General features: G+C 41.9%; 1 protein-coding gene across 1 annotated transcript in view; it reads right to left on the bottom strand.

Moving 5' to 3' along the window:
- vps13a (vacuolar protein sorting 13 homolog A) overlaps positions 1–18,758 on the bottom strand; it is a 97,945-nt gene that overhangs the window by 5,770 nt on the left and 73,417 nt on the right. The window contains exons 60-70 of the mRNA XM_031890907.1: positions 17,966–18,079; positions 17,595–17,740; positions 17,429–17,510; positions 16,059–16,172; positions 15,833–15,908; positions 15,129–15,292; positions 7,773–7,818; positions 7,562–7,685; positions 7,241–7,355; positions 1,387–1,472; positions 419–542 (exon numbers count right to left, since the gene is read on the bottom strand). Of these exons, the coding sequence (XP_031746767.1) occupies positions 419–542; positions 1,387–1,472; positions 7,241–7,355; positions 7,562–7,685; positions 7,773–7,818; positions 15,129–15,292; positions 15,833–15,908; positions 16,059–16,172; positions 17,429–17,510; positions 17,595–17,740; positions 17,966–18,079 (1,191 nt within the window). The remainder of the gene's footprint in view (positions 1–418; positions 543–1,386; positions 1,473–7,240; positions 7,356–7,561; positions 7,686–7,772; positions 7,819–15,128; positions 15,293–15,832; positions 15,909–16,058; positions 16,173–17,428; positions 17,511–17,594; positions 17,741–17,965; positions 18,080–18,758) is intronic.

The raw sequence follows: 18,758 nt of genomic DNA, 5'->3' as shown, positions 1-18,758 counted from the left end.
TAAGACTTTTGCTACATTATCCCAGTTTCATACAGACTAGACTTGTTGACGTTACTATTGCAGTTAGCAAACAAATGCCAACATTCAAATCCAGAACCTGGATTGCTGTGATTGGTTAGAGATTGGTCTGGCCTTGAGAAATATCTAATGTTTGTAAATGCAACTATTGTCCCTGCTGTTCTACACTAGGCCCAGGCAACCTTCACTTTTCTAGCTGTAGCTTCCAGAAGGCTGATGGATACTGTAGTTAAGCACCTACTAATATATTGGTGTAAAGCATGGATATCCACAGCCCTTACTCTAGCTGATCTTTCAATCAGAATTCTGACCATCACAGAAAGTGGTGCATATACTACCTTGAAACCCACCATGCCACTATTATTCTTGTGGATATGTTACTAATAAAAACACATCATACCTTTGCTTCAATCCGTAGTCTTCGGCCACTTACAATAAAAGGCTCTTTGGTGAATTCATCAAAACTGTATTGCCATTCGCATGTGAGTTGGCCGAACGTTCCTCTTGTAACAAATAGAACTCCGCTACAGAAAGAGCATATTTGCTGTTACATAGGAATTGCGTCTAACACGCAGCTTAATAGACTGTTAAATTAAATAACAAATTTGAAAGGACCTGAAAACAAATAAAGTTCCCTAAATGTAAAATGTACATTTTTTTTTGTTGCTATACATGTGTATGGAGCCAATATTCAATGTTATGGCCTTTAGTTACAAGTAAACTACATTTACTTATAATGAAGCATTTCATGCATAACTGGCACAAATGCATTATTATATTGCCTAAGGATTATACAAGCATCCAAACAACATATAACAAACAAAACTAACAGCCTTGGGTTTGCATATTAATACATATACATTTAGGATATTTTCAAAATGAATTGGGTCTATTTGTATTAAGGTATACGGTATGTGATATCTTTCATAAACATAAACAAAAATCTTCAGCACACCACTTACATACATATTCTCAGAGGGTGCTTAACTTCCACAGCCGCTCCCAAGCCTTTTTTCCATGTATCTTTGCAAAGGGGAAGAAGCACTCCAGTCTGTCGGCAACGCCTTTAAATCATTTATTTGCAGAAATGGACAGACAGCACAAGCTTTCGGAGGTGATTGCACCTGAAGAAGGGGTCACCCCCGAAAGCTTGTGCTGTCTGTCCATTTCTGCAAATAAATGATTTAAAGGCATTGCCGACAGACTGGAGTGCTTCTTCCCCTTTGCAAAGATATCTTTCATAAACACATTTCAATTTTCTGATTGGCCAACACCATATTTAAGTAAAGGAATAAAAAGCTTTGAAATTATGTGCTGTCTACAAGGCGCTATATCCAAGCATTATAAAAACTGAAAATGTTAACCTACCTTTTCATCACCATTAGTAAGTCTGAACTATTGACCATTGCATGTGCAAAATATTTACATTTGGCAAATCTTCCATTTTCAATTTTCTAGAAAAAAATGAGAATAGAAAATGATTGGCCTATACGCCAGTGTTTGTATCATAAAAACACCTTATTTTTGCACTTCTTTCTCAGTATGATGAAAGGGATGGAGGGAAAGTAGCAGTCAATGCACATTACTTTTGTTTCTTGCAGCACATGAAGGTATGGAATCTGCTATCTAGAAAACCATTATCCTGAAAATTCTAAATGATGGGAAGGCCATCTCCCAGAGACTCTATTTTAAGCAAATTCTAAAAATGATTTTATTTTTCTCTGTAATAATAAAACAGTACCTTGTAACTAAGCTTCATGGATCCTTATTGGAGGCAAAATATTCCTAATTGGTTAATTTCATGTTTAAATTATTTTTTCGTAGACTTAAGGTATGGAGATCTACATTATTGGAAATAGGAATAAAGGGCACGTTTCCAGGGTCAGCTGGACTTACAGCTAAAGCAGTCTTTTATTTTAGTGGTCCCTACTTGCAAGTTAAATTACATTGTTTACTACAGGTATGGGATCCCTTATCCGGAAACCCGTTATCCAGAAAGCACCAAATTATGGAAAGCCTGTCTCCCATAGACCATTTTAATCAAATAATTCCAAATTTTAAAACTAAATTTCCTTTTTCTCTGTAATAATAAAACAGAACCATGTAATTGATATAAAGATATAAATAATCCTTATTGGATGCAAAACAATTCTATTGGGTTTAATTAATGTTTTATTGATTTTTTAGTAGACTTAAGGTATGGAGATCCAAATTACGGAAAGACCCCTAATACGGAATACCCTTGGTCCCGAGCATTCTGGATAACGGGGCTTATACCTGTACAATTTTTTTTAAAGAGGACCTGTCATCCTAAGAAATAATTCCAAATTGTTTTCTATTGTGTTTGCCAAGCAAATTAAAACTTCACTTACACTATATCAATTATTTAACCTTATTTTCTTCAGCATTGGAATTCCCAATTGCAGCAAACAGGTAGGCACCATTTTGTGGACACTGTTATTAAGGCAACAAAATGTTGTTTCTGTGCCAGTATGAGGGGACCTGATGCCCATGTCCATGCACTGGTTACAAAATCACATTTCGTTCTGAATTGAAAGTGAAAGTAACTGTCTGCCCCACTTCTATACCTAAGGCATAGGGGCGGGGCAGGCAATATATGATTGAGCTGGAATTTTTAAATGCTTTTATAATGGGTTTGGATGTGTTAATAAAAAATGAGTTTGGGTTTCATGTTTAATTTGAAAAGGGCTTTTATTATACAGCTTTTTATGCTTGGGTGACAGGTCCACTTTAAAAAGCCCAAGATGAAAAATGGCTGTGAGATTATCAACTCAAAAGTGTTTTATACTGCAATTAATAACTGGTATTATTACTAATATCTACAAATGGTATTTGCTTTCTTTTGTTAAAAGAAATTGCACTGAATTAAAGCAGAATACTCATCCAGAACCAAATGGTGACAAATTCCTTTGTTCTTTCTAGGGACTTGTGAAGAATTTTTACCTTTTAGTAAGTTAGCCTCTTGGTATCTTGGTTGTTAAGTACAGTGTGAATAAACCTTGTATATGGGGACATTTACAAATGCACTAGTGCAAGTGCGTTAGGCAGCACAAAGCATCTCGCAGCACAAGACCTGTGCGTTAGAAGACAGTGATGGCAGTGCTCCTTAGCACCATGTGTGCATGAATGATGTACATGTTAGGAGGGAAGGAAGGAGGAGTGCCCATGTGTCCCCTGCCCACCCCTCATAAATACATTTCTGCTAAAAAAGCCCGTGGGTGCTCACAGCAGGCAGTGTGCAAAGTAAATAAAACATTTTGCCCCTTTGCCCTTTAGTATTTTTAAAATGCTTTGCATCTTTCAGTACCATTCTAAAAATACACTCCTATGCTTTCAGATCAGTTTTTATAGCAATCATGAATTTACTCACATTTGACAAAAATGTACATAGTTCATAGTCATCCCTCGAGTAACAAAGTTCTATGAATGTATAGCATTTTTATAATTCTATACATTTCTTTTTCACTATTCTTTAACTGTTCCAATATTTATACAAGTGTTCGTTCAAACCAAAAGCTTGCTTGGCAGAAAATGAAAAATATGGAAGGATATGAAGAATGGTACAGAGAAAGCTTGTCCCAGTCAGGTAACCCACAACAACCATATAGATAACAGCAAACTAGTGGCTATGTGGCACGGCAAACTTTACCAGCAAAACAAAAAATATCCAAAAAAGAAATGACTCTCCTAGTACCTGGGCATGCATGCTTATCAGTTTAAAGCCGTAATCTTGAAAGATAAAGTTAAATTACAAATCTAATAAGGTTTTAATATGCTTAAGGTAAAAATATGGAGAAAATAGTGTACAGATATAGCGTTAGGACTTCCCCTAAGAGAGGGGAATATATAGTTTGGAGTAGATATTTATTTTCTGTCTTGCATATTCACAGGTCTAAAGCCCTGCTTGTTGATACTCTGCCCATCAATGTTTTTATTGTTCCTAATTAAAAAAAAAATATACGCTCGGACAATGAAAATATATTGCATAAACAAGCCCAAATGTAAAACCCTGCTTCATCTAAATTAACCATTTTCATAAAAATGTATTTTTTTTCCAGCATGTGCCATAGGGTAATCATAAATAGAAAACTGCCATTTTTAGTACTAAGGGCCGCCCCCTGGGATAATAGGATTCAGTGTGCACACAAACACACCAAGGCACACATACATGTTAGGCCGCATCGCCAAGAGTTCTGACTTTTACTCCCACACGTCTTCCCATTAGAGTTAGAGTTAATTTATTTCTGGTCAGGTGATCTCTGGGGGAGATCACATAACCAGAAATAAGAGTGAATGGTCTCTGAACTGAAAATGTCTCAAAACCTCTCATTAAAAACCTGTGAATGAATCTGGACATAACTTTTTTTTTAAAAATAGTTGTAAACATTCTATAACTGCATGTTTTATTTCATTGCCTTTTGGAGATGGAAAGCCATACCATCGTGCTGCTGATCTTTGTGAAAGACAAAGTAGCTCAGAAACCTCACACAAAGTCTATCCATTAATTTCACCTTCCTTTCTACTTACTGGTAAATCACAAATATTCCACGAATATTCCAGTCTTTCCATAACCACAATAATATGGTCAACATACTATTTTCACAAAACATGCACTTCTGAAAACATTAAAAAAATTATATCCAAATAATGGATTAAAGAATTACGCATGAAAATACACACCACAGATTATTGACCACAAAACTAGAACTAGTAAAAATAATTCATATCAATACACAAAAACAATTTCACTTGGCTTGGATTAATTAACCTTTTTATTATATAAATTCTCTTTGAAACAAGAACAAAGATATGGGAACCATTTGTGCTTATACAATAAACATACAATAAGAAAACTACAAAAATCAACCTAAAAACAGCATATGAGTAACCCCACATGTAACATATAATGGGGCAGTATATTTGATACACAGATAAGATTAAAATAGTAAAAGTAAATATAAAACTGACTTCTAAAATATACAATAAAACTTGTTTTCTGTAATAAAAAAAATTGTTTTTATCCATTTTGTTAGATAAATTGTGCTATACCCTTTCCTTTTAAAAAAGAAATACCAGAAGAAATATATTTAAAATATAGGTATGGCTATATATTGAGGAAATAGTTCTGTACCTTAAAATGGAGAGTGTCACTAATATAAACAAACACACAAACTGCATGTTTAATAAATGTTTTACAAACAGTCTGTAATGTTTTTACTTATGGCTTAAAAAACACGTTAATTGTGAGCTTCTCAACTTGTTTCCAGCTGCAAGCCAAACACTCATGCTGTAAGTAACTGATTCCAGAATGAATTAACAAACAGCAATGCAGTACTCAAGAGCAGCATGATTTAGGTTTTTACTGCGGTAGAAAAAAAAGTTTGGTTAAAGCAGTTAAGAAAATGTAAAATTGTTCAGGGTGCTGCCTCTCAAATTTTTGCAATTTACCATAATTATTTTTTTTATTTGTTCCAAAGCTATTAAGCTATTTATTAACTGCTAATACAATGAATTGTGTAACAATGGCGCCACCAGCTTTTCAGTTCTTACAGTTAAGGAGAGTATTTAGAAGGAAAACAGAGAACTCTTCTGATGTTGATCTGCTCAGGTTGCTGAGCTCTTTCCTGTGCAGAATAAAATGAAAAGAGTTCTGTTTTCCTTCAAATGACCAGGAGGAAACACTGACCAGCAGGCAGAGCTTTGGAATAAATAAAACAAAAAATTAATTAACAATACAATTGCAAAAGCACTTAAAGCTCCCTGAGCAACTGTACATTCAAGTTTACATATACTTTAAAGAAACACACTAATGAACCATTTATATCTCAAAAACGAACCATTTAGTTTGGGTGTCTGTTTATATCAGTGACTGTTCTATTTTAAGGGGAACGCTATAAACATTTTAGATAAAATATAGATAAATATTACTTTTAAAAAACTTAATTAACAGGGCAAAGGGTTAAAATAGAAAAGACAAGTAAGGCAGTTTCATCATTAAGCTACAACGAATATATCACACTACCTGGTGCAGCAGAGCTGCCATGCCTAAACTTCCCTTTCACATATTAAACACAAACAAGTAAGGCAGTGTTATCATTAAGCTAAAATCAATATACTACCCTGTGCAACAGAGCTGCCATGCCTACACTTCCTTTTCACATATTAAAATATTTTTTTTTGCAGAACCAGCCTCAGTTTTGATTTTTCCAAAACCAATATGCAGCATACTGACTATATGTATAAGGCGCTTGAGACTCTGTCAGCACTAAATACTTCATCTGCCACCCAGGCAGGAAAGAGAGGTCTAACCTGAGGCACCAGTTATTTAACTACAACTCTCTGTATAACTTCACAGCATTTACAGCTCACCAAATGCTGGAGAAGGTTAGGAATGTTGCATAAGGTAGTTTGGTGTTTATATACTTTACAGAAAAAAGTAAAAACTGGTGGGATAAAATACACCAGTTAAGTGTAAAAATAAAAATCATTTGACAACATTACACATATATCTAACAACATTTAATGTTCAGCTGGTTGAAATCCCACTGTCAGTATAGGTAAAATATGGAAATGTAAAACAGGAGCAGAACCTGGCAACATGGCTAGTGTTTTGAAGCTGGATCTATTATTACTGGCAGGTAAGTAAGGCTCTAACTCTAGCAGGCCCTGTATAGCAGGAATTTCAGTTCTCTAAAAAGATACAGCCCTAGGTTTGTGTAAATACTGTATCAATACAAAAAGGATTTAACATCACACACACACATATTTTGTGTAAAGTACAGAATTATGTCATATCCACGAAGTGTCAGAACATTAAGACTTATAGTGTGGTATCTTTGGTAACAAAGTATCTTTGGGAAAACTATAAATCTAACCTAATTGTGCCTTGCTTTTTTAAAAGAGTTATATTAAAGGCAATCTAAGAGGTACATGTACTACTTTTATATAAGACAAATTGTGTATTGTGTATCAAATGTTCTGTATGTATATATTAAATTGTGCCCTTTTTGTCTAAGTAAGGCAATGGGTGGATAATATCTCTGACCAATGGGAAGAGGGTATAAGTTATTATGTACAACCTGAGCAACTGTTAAAGCACATATATAAAAAGTTATGACGTAACAAACACAAATGCCCCTGACTCATGGCAGTTCTTTCTAAGATGGATTATGGATGATGACTATAACCGTGCTGCCTTCACCTGTAGCATCTGGCTTCCTGCACCCTCTCTCATTCTGTATGGTCGAATAACTCCATCTTCATGAATAAATCGTGGAGGACGCAGACTTTCGACATCATCAGAAGAATCTGTAGCTCTGTGACAAAATATTTGAGAGTATATTTACAAAAGAATTGATCTGTGCACTTACCTCTGCCAGGGTGTAGTGATTACACACATAAATAATGTATACCAACAATCACTTAGCAAGCTGAAATCAAGTAGTCCAAGAACATTACAAATGGTATTATAATTATTATTGACAGTAGTATTTAAACACAGTAGGTACTTAGATTTGCTTACTTTTTAATACCCTGGAATGTACTGCTGGCCATGTCGATAATTCCGCCAGTTGGTCTTGTGACTGCTCCAACTAATCCTTTGCCAACACCCTTAAAGAATCCAGCTGCACCTTCCTTTTGGGCACCTGGCACATGCATTGTGTGGTTAGATTCCCTGGCACACAGAACTACAAACCATCATTTGCAATTTTAAAAAATATGAAGCACTCTACCTTTGATTGGTTTTGTAACAATTCCTGTTATACCACTGACAAAGCCCTAGGGAGAAAAACACTTTAAGATCCAAAGGAAAAAGGTATAGATATACAAAAAAGTAATGCTAACCTCATGCTTTATTAAAATTCAATACACTAACCAGAATTCAAATATATAAGACTGTTGGCTTAATATGCAACTATAAATATAAGAGATTTTCAGGAGGGCTGGCACTGCAGAGTCTGCTTCCATTATAGTGTAAAATAAATCACCCCCCCCCCCCCAGCCGCTTTCCCACCTGCAAGGCAAGGAGCGGGGGGATGCAAGGGACACGGGCAGGCAGGGATTATGTGGGCTTGGGGGCTGGGTAAGAGTTCCCCTGAAAGTGTGTAATATAAAAATAAAATATGGCAGCCCCTGCTATAAAATAAGAGGACTTGGCAGTCACCTCAGAGTTCCATGCCCTGTATGAAATGCTCATGGAACTCAGTGACTTAATATACTCATATATTGTATATCATTCCCTACATTATGACATTTTTGTGCATAAAGCTACTAAAAATGCTCTCAAACTGGGAATACATTAGGTTGGCTGTGTCAAAGTGATCCTTGCTCTGGCTAGTCCTAGCCTCACTTTCATTATGGAAACCCCATTAAGTATAATAGTGGCCATATACATGTAGACTTTCAAAGCATGCATAATATGTGCAACGTCACCAGGAGAGGCAAGCCGTGTATTCACATTCCAAACTTGACAGATTCTGGCCAAAATGGCTGCCACTATTGTGAAGTCCAGTATGGTTTTTCAGAGCAGCATTCTGTAAGCATCGTTTGGCACAGATGTTGTGGTTCAGTAGAGGCAAGTGTGCCCTATCAGTTGGCAAGCTTTAACTTTTTGAGGCTTTCCCTGTCAGAATTCTATTATTTCATCATGATTTTTCACAGGTACTGATTTTTACCCGCAACTTGGTTTTCAAGTTTAAAACTAACAACTGGTTACTCTATTTATTGGACCCAACTGGAATCACCTGATTCCTGTCAGATAAACACAACTTCACCTTTTGCTATAGTTTAAACAACTTTCCATCAACCCCTTTTGTCAGGTGATACCAGTGTCCAATAAAAAGTGCAACCTCAGAAAGAGAGATTTTTGTACTTACCGTTAAATCTTTTTCTCTTGTCCTACGATTGGGGAACACAGGCACCATGGGGATGAAGATCCTGCAGCTTGGAGAATGGACACTAAAAGGTTAAAGTAGCTCCTCCTCCTGCTCAGGGCTTCGTCCCCCGCCTACTTCCTCTACTTGCCAGTTTGTTTTTTACCGAAGAAGGAAGGAAAAGGACCTAGCCGAGAATTGTAACCCACTCTTAGGAGAAGGAGCTCCCCCGGGAGACCCCCAACCAGAATGATTAACTGGATATAACTCAAAACTGTAACCCTTGAACTGTAGTAACTCGTATTAACATAGGGAGGGAAGGCCTGTGTTCCCCAATCGTAGGACAAGAGAAAAAGATTTAACGGTAAGTACAAAAATCTCTCTTTCTCTTGCCTACATTGGGGAACACAGGCACCATGGGGACGTCCCAAAGATTCCCATGAGGGTGGGACATCCAATGAACTCTTGGTGGTTCAAGGAATAACTGTCTGTAACACCTTCCTCCCGAAGCTAGCTTCGGCAGAGGAGTATGTGTGAATCTTGTAGAACTTCGAGAAAGTATGTAAGGAAGACCACACCGCAGCCCTGCATACCTGTTCAGCGGAGGCCTGATTTCTCATGGCCCACGAAGTGCTTAATGATCGTGTAGAATGAGCCCGGACCTGGAAGGGTGGTGGTCTCCCTCTGGTTGCGTATCCTCTAAGGATGGTAGCCCTAATCCATTTTGCTAAGGTGGTCTTGGAGGCCTTTAGACCCTTTCTGGGGCCTTCCGGTATAATGAAGAGGGTGTCCACCTTTCTAACCTTTTTCGTTGCCTCTATGTAAGTCCTAAGCGAGCGTACCACGTCTAGGGTGTGAAGTTTCTCCTCCTGATGGCTTTTGGGATTAGGGCATAGGGAAGGTACCACAAGGTCTTGGTTAAGGTGGAATTCCGAAACCACCTTCGGCAGGAATTCCGGTGTTGGTCGCAAGACCACCTTGTCAGCATGGAAGATGGTGAACGGGGACTTGTGAGACAGGGCTGAAAGTTCCGACACTCTTCTGGCCGATGTGATTGCCAGTAGAAAAACGGTCTTGGCTGTCAGTGTTGAAAGAGGGATGGAGTCCAGAGGTTCGAATGGATCCTCCTGTAGTGCCGACAGCACCAGATTTAGGTCCCATGGTGGGATGGGGTGTCTGTACGGAGGGGCGATCCGCAGGGCACCCTGTAGGAAGGTTCTTATGTTCGGTCGTAAGGCCAGCTGTTGTTGGTAAAGTACGGACAGTGCTGACACCTGTACCTTCAAGGAGCTGAGGGCGAGCCCTTTGTGGAGTCCCTCCTGAAGGAATATTAGAAGGTTGCCCTCTTCCAGGACCTGTGGGTCCCTGCTGTTGGTCTCACACCACGTGATGAATGCTTTCCAAATCCTGTGGTAAATGTGGGCTGAGACTGCCTTTCTTGCTCGCAGCATGGTTGGTATGGCTTCGCGTGGCACTCCTGTCCTGGCTAAAACTAGGGCCTCAAGAGCCACGCCGTTAAAGCCAGCGACTGTAAATTCGGGTGGACGCATGGACCCTGCGTCAGGAGATCCTCCCTGGCTGGAAGGGGGAGCGGTTCGTCTGCGGAGAGTTCTATCACGTCTGTGAACCATGGTCGGCGTGGCCAGTAGGGGGCCACCAGGATGGTGCTGATGCCCTCTCTTCTTATTTTCTTTATGACTCGGGGCAGAAGGGCCAGGGGTGGGAACACGTATACCAGCTCGAACTGCCACGGAACTACCAGTGCATCTACTGCCAGTGCTGATGGGTCCCTGCTTCTTGCTATGAATCGAGGTAACTTGCGGTTGTATCGTGATGCCATGAGGTCTACTTCTGGTAGGCCCCATCTTGCCACGATTTCCTGAAAGGCCTCTGGGTGGAGGCTCCACTCTCCCTGGTCTAGAGTTTGACGACTCAGGAAATCTGCTGTCCAGTTCTCTACTCCCGGAATGTGGACCGCGGAGATTGCAGGGACATTCTGTTCGGCCCATAGTAGGATCCTTTGTGCCTCTGCTAGTGCTCTTTGGCTGCGTGTTCCTCCCTGATGGTTGATGTAGGCCACTGCTGTCTGATTGTCTGTTTGTACTCTTATCGGGTGGCCTCTTAGGAGATTTGTCCAGTGAGCCAGTGAGAGGAAGACTGCGCGGAGTTCTAGGATGTTGATGGGGAGGGAGCGTTCTTCCCTTTTCCAACGTCCCTGGACCGTTCTGCTTGCCAGGACTCCTCCCCAGCCCTGTAGGCTGGCGTCCGTTGTCACCACTGTCCACTCGTGACTTGGGAAGGGGCTCCCTAACTGTAGTCTGGGTGGGTGTTGCCACCAGGAGAGAGATGCCTTGACCTGTGGTGGGACTGATATTACTCTGTCCAGGTTTTGTCGGTCCCTCCTCTGTTGTAGGATGATTAGTCTCTGGAGTGGTCTGGTGTGCAGTTGCGCGTATGGCAGCGCTGGAAATGCTGAGACCATTGTGCCTAGGGTCTGCATGCAGATGCGTAAGGGTAGGCTGTCCGCTTGTTGAATTGTGGAGATCCTTCTGCACAGGGTGGCTACTCTGTCCGGAGGAAGGAAAACTCTCCTTGCGGCAGTATTCAGGGTGAGTCCCAGGTACTCCACACTCTGCGCTGGTGTGAGGACTGACTTTTGGTAGTTGATCAGCCATCCCAGACTTGACAGTGACTGGATCAGAATCGAGAGGTGATGGTTGGCTGCTAGCACCGAGGGGGCCTTCACCAACAGGTCGTCCAGGTATGGGATGACCTTGACTCCCCGAAGTCTGAGGCCTGCTAGGGCTGCTGCCATTATCTTTGTAAAGATGCGCGGTGCGGAGGACAGGCCGAAGGGAAGGGCCACGAACTGCCAGTGTTCCCCTGCCACGCAGAATCTGAGGAAACGGTGGTGGTTGGGGTGAATCGGTACATGTAGGTACGCATCCTTGATGTCTACCACCGCCATGAATTCTCCCGGTTCGAGGGACATTAGGACTGATCGTACGGACTCCATTTTGAAGTGATGTCTTTGGACGAATTGGTTGACGGCCTTGAGATCTAATACTGGGCGATAGGAGCCGTCCCTCTTGGGCACCATGAAGAGGTTTGAATAGAAACCTCTGCCCTTTTCGGAAGTTGGGACCGGGTGCACCACTCCGGAGAAGACCAGGTTGCGCAGGACCTCCTTGTAGGCGGAGCGTCTGGGTTCCTGAAGTGGTAGGCGTGACATGAAGAAGCGTTGGGGAGGTGGTTGAGAAAACTCGATTAGGTAGCCGTTGGAGACTACTTGGAGGATCCAGGGGTCTTGTACCTGGTTTAGCCACACCTCCCGAAAGTGTCTTAGGCGGCCGCCTAAGGGGATGCCTTCGGGGGTGGGCACCCCTTCAGGCAGAGGTGGACTTGTCCTGGGAGGACTTGGAGGTGTTCTTAGTATTGGACCAAGAGGTGGACTGCTTGGCTGGGTATCTGGGTCGGAAGTGTCCCCCCGACGAAGTCTGATGCTCCTTAGAGGCTGCTTTTTGTCTTTGGCCCTGACGAAAGGGCCGAAAAAACGGTCTACGTCTGAATGGGGGTCTCTTGTGCTTGTTTTGTGGGAGCAGGGTACTCTTTCCCCCCGTGGCCTGCGAGATGATTTTATCGAGTTCAGCCCCGAAGAGCTGTTTTCCTGTGAAGGGGAGGCTGACTAGGGATCTTTTGGACGCGAGGTCCGCCGACCAAGTCTTGAGCCACAGGAAACGTCTGGCAGCGATGGATTGTGCTGAGGCTTTTGCAATGAGCTTGGCCGCATCTAACGCTGCCTCACATATGTATGAGTTGGCATCGGCTATTTGTGATAGTAGAAGTTCAGTGTGTGGATCGTCGGATCCTAATAGTTGGGACACTTGTTCCACCCAAACCTCCATGGCTTTGGATACCCACGCTGTGGCGAAGATGGGCCTTAGGGCTGCCCCTGAGGCGGTAAAGATGGATTTGCAGAAGCCCTCTAGGCGTTTGTCTATGGGATCCTTGAACGAGGCCGCGTCCGCCACCGGAATGGTGGTGGTCTTGGACAGGCGGGAGACCGGAGGGTCTACGGTCGGTGGGGAGGCCCACGTATCGATACAGTCCTGCGGGAAGGGGTAAGATTGGGTGAAGCGCTTGGAGAGTTGCACCCTGTGATCCGGGGTTTTCCACTGCGCCTTGACGATTTCCTCGAGCTGATCGTAGGCTGGGAAAACGCAGGCTTTTTTCTGGCGCTTGAAGATACTCTTGTTGGGCTCCGAAGTGGCTGGAGTATCTGCGATGCATAGGGCTTCGAGTACCGCCTGAATAAGGCCCTCCACCTCCCTCTGTGATCTGGGAGCGTCGGTCTCCTGCTCCGAATCTTCGCCTGATATAATCTGACCTTCTTCCTCTGATCTCTCGTCTAGGTCCTCTGCGGACTCAGGGGAAGGAGGTGGGCGCTTGGAGCTGATTCCCTTAGTGGGGGGAATATGCTGGGATGCCGAGAGGTGTTCTAGGACTCTGTCCAGTGTCTCGGGTATCTTGGCTAAATTTTGGAGGCCTGCCAATGATAAGGTTAGAGCGCGAACCAACTCTGAGTCTGTGCTCAGTGGGGGAGCCGGGGCTGCCGCTGAGCAGGAAGGCAAGGATGCGATGTGGTGCGCGGGCGCTGGGCCCTTGACCAGTCTGCAGGAGCTGCACATGGGGTCCGCAGACGCATTAGTGAATTTGAGCTTGCAGGCTGTACAAGCAAAATAGGCCACTAGAGGGGTAGTGCGCGCCTGTGTCTGGGGCAGAGGGTTGGTTGGGTCCTCGGTGGGAACAGACATGGCAGAGGTGTAAGTAGGCAGGGGTAGCAGGCGATGATATTCCCCCTTCAGGCAGCAGCTAGTCCGGAGAATGGATGCTGTGGAAGGGAGGGAGAGGGAGTGTAAGGGGTAGTCCCTGGCTTTTTTCCCCATAGAGTATAAGGGAACTCATCCTACCTTAATTCAGTGTTTTCTGACTACAGCAGCAGAGACCACGCTGTGAATAGGTCCCAAGATGGCCGCCGGATGAGACGAGGAGGCGGTGGAACGCATGAGAGGGGGTGGAACGCATAGGAAGTGCGTTCCACCAAGATGGCCGCCGTGCGTCCATGCGCGCGGAAGTGAGCGCCGACAAGAACGGTGGAACACACTGTGCGTTCCAGCAAGATGGCCACCGCGCGTCAATGCGCACGCGCCGGCGAAGAGCGGTGGAACGCACAGGGGAAGTGCGTTCCACCAAGATGGCCGCCGGCAACCGAGAGCCGGAAGGAGGGAAGGCGCGCGGCAGCGATTAGGCGCCAAACCAGGGGAGACTGCTGGAGAGGCAAGAGGGAAGGGGAGCATGGCGAGTAATGCCCTGACCAATGCCCTGGGGGTGGTGACGGCGGCGGCGGCGGAAGTACGGATGGGGGGTTATACTTACCCTATCCGTCAGCCTATGCTGCCCAGTAGATGTCCCTGTTTTTTGTGTGATGGTGCAGCCTCCTGGGAGCGGGATCCATCCACACAGGGTATCCGGGGAATTCAGCCTGCAGACCTCCGTAGAGCGGAAAGGCAATGGGCACTGGAATCTCAGTTTTAGGCTGTGAGGCACTAGAATAGAAAAAACATTGGCCCCAATGTGGCATGGCACGGACCGTAGTCTATACCATTTTCCCCTGCCACTAGCGTCCGTCCTCCTTCTGAGGACACTAAAAATAAAACTGGCAAGTAGAGGAAGTAGGCGGGGGACGAAGCCCTGAGCAGGAGGAGGAGCTACTTTAACCTTTTAGTGTCCATTCTCCAAGCTGCAGGATCTTCATCCCCATGGTGCCTGTGTTCCCCAATGTAGGCAAGAGAAAGTAAGTTGCTAGTAAAACGTATTGATGAAACAATTCTTGATAAAACTGATGAAAGTGAGTATAGTGTAGGACTGGCCAGACTGGGGATGACTTTGATGGAGCTGGCCAGCTTGAATATATTGCAATATTTGGACAAACAATTACTGCTTTGTTTAAAGGGGAGGGCATTTCTTAGTAGCTGTATGCACAAAATATCTTAATGTCCTTATTATACTGACACAGGTATAGAGGATTTCTTGTCTATGTATGAAGTTTGTGGTCACACCCTCACTGCTCCCACAAACAATGTAAATTGCTTAATAATAAACACAACTATCCTTTTATAATTAACAAGTTTCAAAACACAGCCCTCCAAAACCTACTGAGACCAAGCCTTTTCCTCCTCGTGTAATGCCTTCTCTAATACCACTTGGCTGTTTGTTCATGGCTTCTCTCCTTTTCTGTTGGTATTCCTCATCCATGGTTATAGCGGCTACACCTTTTGCCATAGCACCTGTGATGCGGGATGCTGCACCAGCCAGACCCCCTAACATAATTTAAAATACAGCAACATGTTATACCACAGAATAAAAAGATGTATGGATGTTTTACAAAAAGAGCATGCCAAATATGTGTGACAATATCCTTTCTGATGCAATGTATAATTTACTGAAAGAGAGGGCCCTTCATGTGTCAAACTTTAAAGGGCTGCATGTGTTTTAAGAAACAATAATTTCCAAGGTATCTTTGTCTTGAAGATATGCTTGCTCCCAGTCATTTATAATGGCTATGTACTTGTGATTGCATGGCCAGGTATAATGGTTTGTGAAAGAGAAGGGTATTGTTTTTCAAGTCAGAAAATTAAGTTGCATAGTTTAGTTTGTATATCCAATTATGAGTCCAAGAGTCCCTTGTGCAACAGAAGAAAGAACTTTTTTTTCTTGCTATTTCATGAAAATTATGTAATACATCCATTTTTCTAAATAAATGCACATACCTGTACTTCTATAAAAGGTTGACGTTTTAAATAAATTATATTATGTGCAATACTGTTCATACTTAAACACAATACTATTAATAGGCTTACCAACTGCGCCTCCCACAAGAGCCTTGACCCCAAGTGCCATCCCTTCAACAAATTCTTCAGGACCTTGAATCGCACCCTGTTATGGAAAAAGATGCCAAATAAATGTGAAACTATATGGCAGCACAACATAATATGGCAGCACAACATAGAACTGTATTTATTTAATAGCAAACCAATACTGATTTATCTTTTTCTCTCTCTTTTAATTATTACCAAAACACCATACCTGGTACGGTTCATAAAAAAATGCTTCAACTCCTTCAGACAGATCTCTGAAAAACCCAAATGGATTACCCAGCACATCCAGGCCGAGGACCAGCACATACATTTGTTTAATTGCCTAATAAAGAAAACACATGTAATTAAAGCAAGGCAACATCTATCTGTCTCTTTTATATTGTCATTCTAATTTCTAGACTAAAGGAATTGGCACGTCATTATGGGCATTGCAGCACAAGCTATACTGAAAAATGCTAATTTACAAACAAAGGTGCTGTACAAAGCACAAACTTGACTGCCATTTTGCCCACACTTATACGTCATTCACAATGGTACTTGTGACAATGTACGATATTCTATACTTGGGCCAGGACAATGCCAGTCAATTGTGCTTTTTTTTTTATTGTGCAAGAAAGTCATGGAGTAAACTCTGAGTAGATATTAATTCCAGAGTTCCAATTTTTGCTTACACACCCAACTGACTAACACCACAAAAATGACCATGGCAGAAATCACACAGTTCACTAACACATCTATGCCATCTATTCAACTTAGGAGTGATTTACCACTGTGGATGCTTGTTTGTGCCTGCATTGGTACACTGTGTTATGCATTGTGTGTTTTTACATACCGTACACCATTGTAGGTATGTAACTTTTTTATGTCACAGCCTAATGGTAATTCCTAACAGTTAGCAAATGTCATGTTCCTGTTTCTGGCCAAGAGTGCTCCTAAAGCACAAATGCAGATTTGATTTGCAGAAATAAAAGTGAAAGAATCTGACTGGCCTGCACAGATGCCTGTCCTTTACCAAACTATACACCTATGGGATGAATTGGGATGCTGAATGCAAGCCAGACCAGATTCCTAACAGAAGTGTCCAAGCTCAGTAATGATGTTGTGGAATAATGGAAGCAAACCCCATAGACAATTGTAACAAATCTAGTGAAAGTATTCTCAGAAGACTAAAAGATTTTGGACAGACAGATGCCCACATACTTTGGGCCACATAGTAAATTAAAATATTGCAAAATTGTTGGATCAGACATTCAGCCAATATTGCAAGAAAGTCTAGGAGAGAAAGGATCCTTTCTGCCTGTGCATGCTGGAAATGCTGAGAGTTCCTCCAAAAAAATTTTTTGGCCCCCAGTCCACAGATCTCTTTGTGGAAACATCATCATTTAATTGTCATTCAACCTAAATTTGTAGTACACTATTGTAAATAAATATTATTTTGAACTTAACAAAAAAAAATATTATTACATAAAAACTAATGTGGATAAAAATTAACACAGCCATAGAAGACACTACTGTAGTTACTATTTAGTTAGATCATTAGGCTAAATCTTACCACTTTATTACAAATTACATTTGTACCTGTTTGGAATAATGTCTAATGACTTCCCATTGCAGCTCTTGCGTTGTATAGAACTGATTCTGAAGTTCAAAATATGCCAGCCTGTAAATGACATCAGTATTATCATTTTGTTCCAGTAAGCCTACATGACTGCAGTAGTAAGAGATTTAATTAGTTAAAACATACTTAAATACAACATCCTGGACATCTGTAAGGGTAGCTCCAATACTCTTCAGCAGAAGGTTCAGAGACTGAACAGGAATTAATTCCTTGTCTCTTTGTTCCTTATTACCATCATCTCCACCAGTACTTAGAGAAAAGCTTAAATGCAACTGTTGAAAGGTAAAGAAAAGCAGATAAAACTTACTGTTTCTATCCAGAAGCTGCGCTTTTGATTGTTACTTGAAAGTACTAATAATTCACAATGACACAGCACAGCATAATTTACCGACTTTTTTTTACATTACAGTATTGTTTTGCAAACAAGTGGCTTTCTTATTGATATTCCTATTGAATTTCTTAAAAAACATACATGCAGGTATATTTGCAAGTCTTACCTTTATAGGAGAAATATGAAAATACTCATACACACTAATACTAGATGTATCAGTTGATGAAACAGCGCTTAATTCTGTTTGAAAAGACTCCACATCTTTTTTGAAGAGCTCAATCTACAGAAAATACAATTTTAAAAATGATTAGTTATCTTTCGGTCACAGAACCATAACCAGAATGAACTGGCAACATTTATACACTATTAATAATATAATCAAGCTTCTTAAATTAGATCCAAACAACCTCTGGACAATTTGAATACAATCATTTAACACTTGCAAGTAAGGGTAATGTCCCATGGAGAGATTAGTCGCCCACAATAGATCTCTGGTAGTGCAGACGGCTTATCTCTCCAAAATGCCTTTCTAAGGGAATCACCAGAATATCACTATGCTTTTTTTTCTACCTTGAAGGCTTAACCCACGTGTATAAGGGCTCTGGCAAACGGGGAGATTAGTCGCCTGCAACAAATCTCCCTGTTCGCGGGTGACTAATCTCCCCGAAATGCCATCCCACTGGCGAAAATGTAAATCGCTGGTGGGATGGCATATGCGGTGCTGCGATTTCCCTGAAATTGCGGAAGTTGCCTTGAGAGGAAACTTCCGTGATTTCAGGGAAATCGCGGCACAGCGATTAGTCCACGTGTGCCAGAGCCCTAAGGCTATAATATCCTTCAACCTTATGAAGGATGCTAGAAGTACACTCAGAGATCCACAATCAATATAAATGCCAATGACATGTAATCTAATGATTGCTTATAAGGGCAGCTGTAATATAAACCAATTTATTTGGCTG

Source organism: Xenopus tropicalis, chromosome 1 (genome assembly GCF_000004195.4).
Source record: "Xenopus tropicalis strain Nigerian chromosome 1, UCB_Xtro_10.0, whole genome shotgun sequence".
Classification (NCBI taxonomy): domain Eukaryota; kingdom Metazoa; phylum Chordata; class Amphibia; order Anura; family Pipidae; genus Xenopus; species Xenopus tropicalis.
Note: the sequence above shows the minus strand (reverse complement) of the source record. Positions and strands in the feature narration are given on the sequence as shown.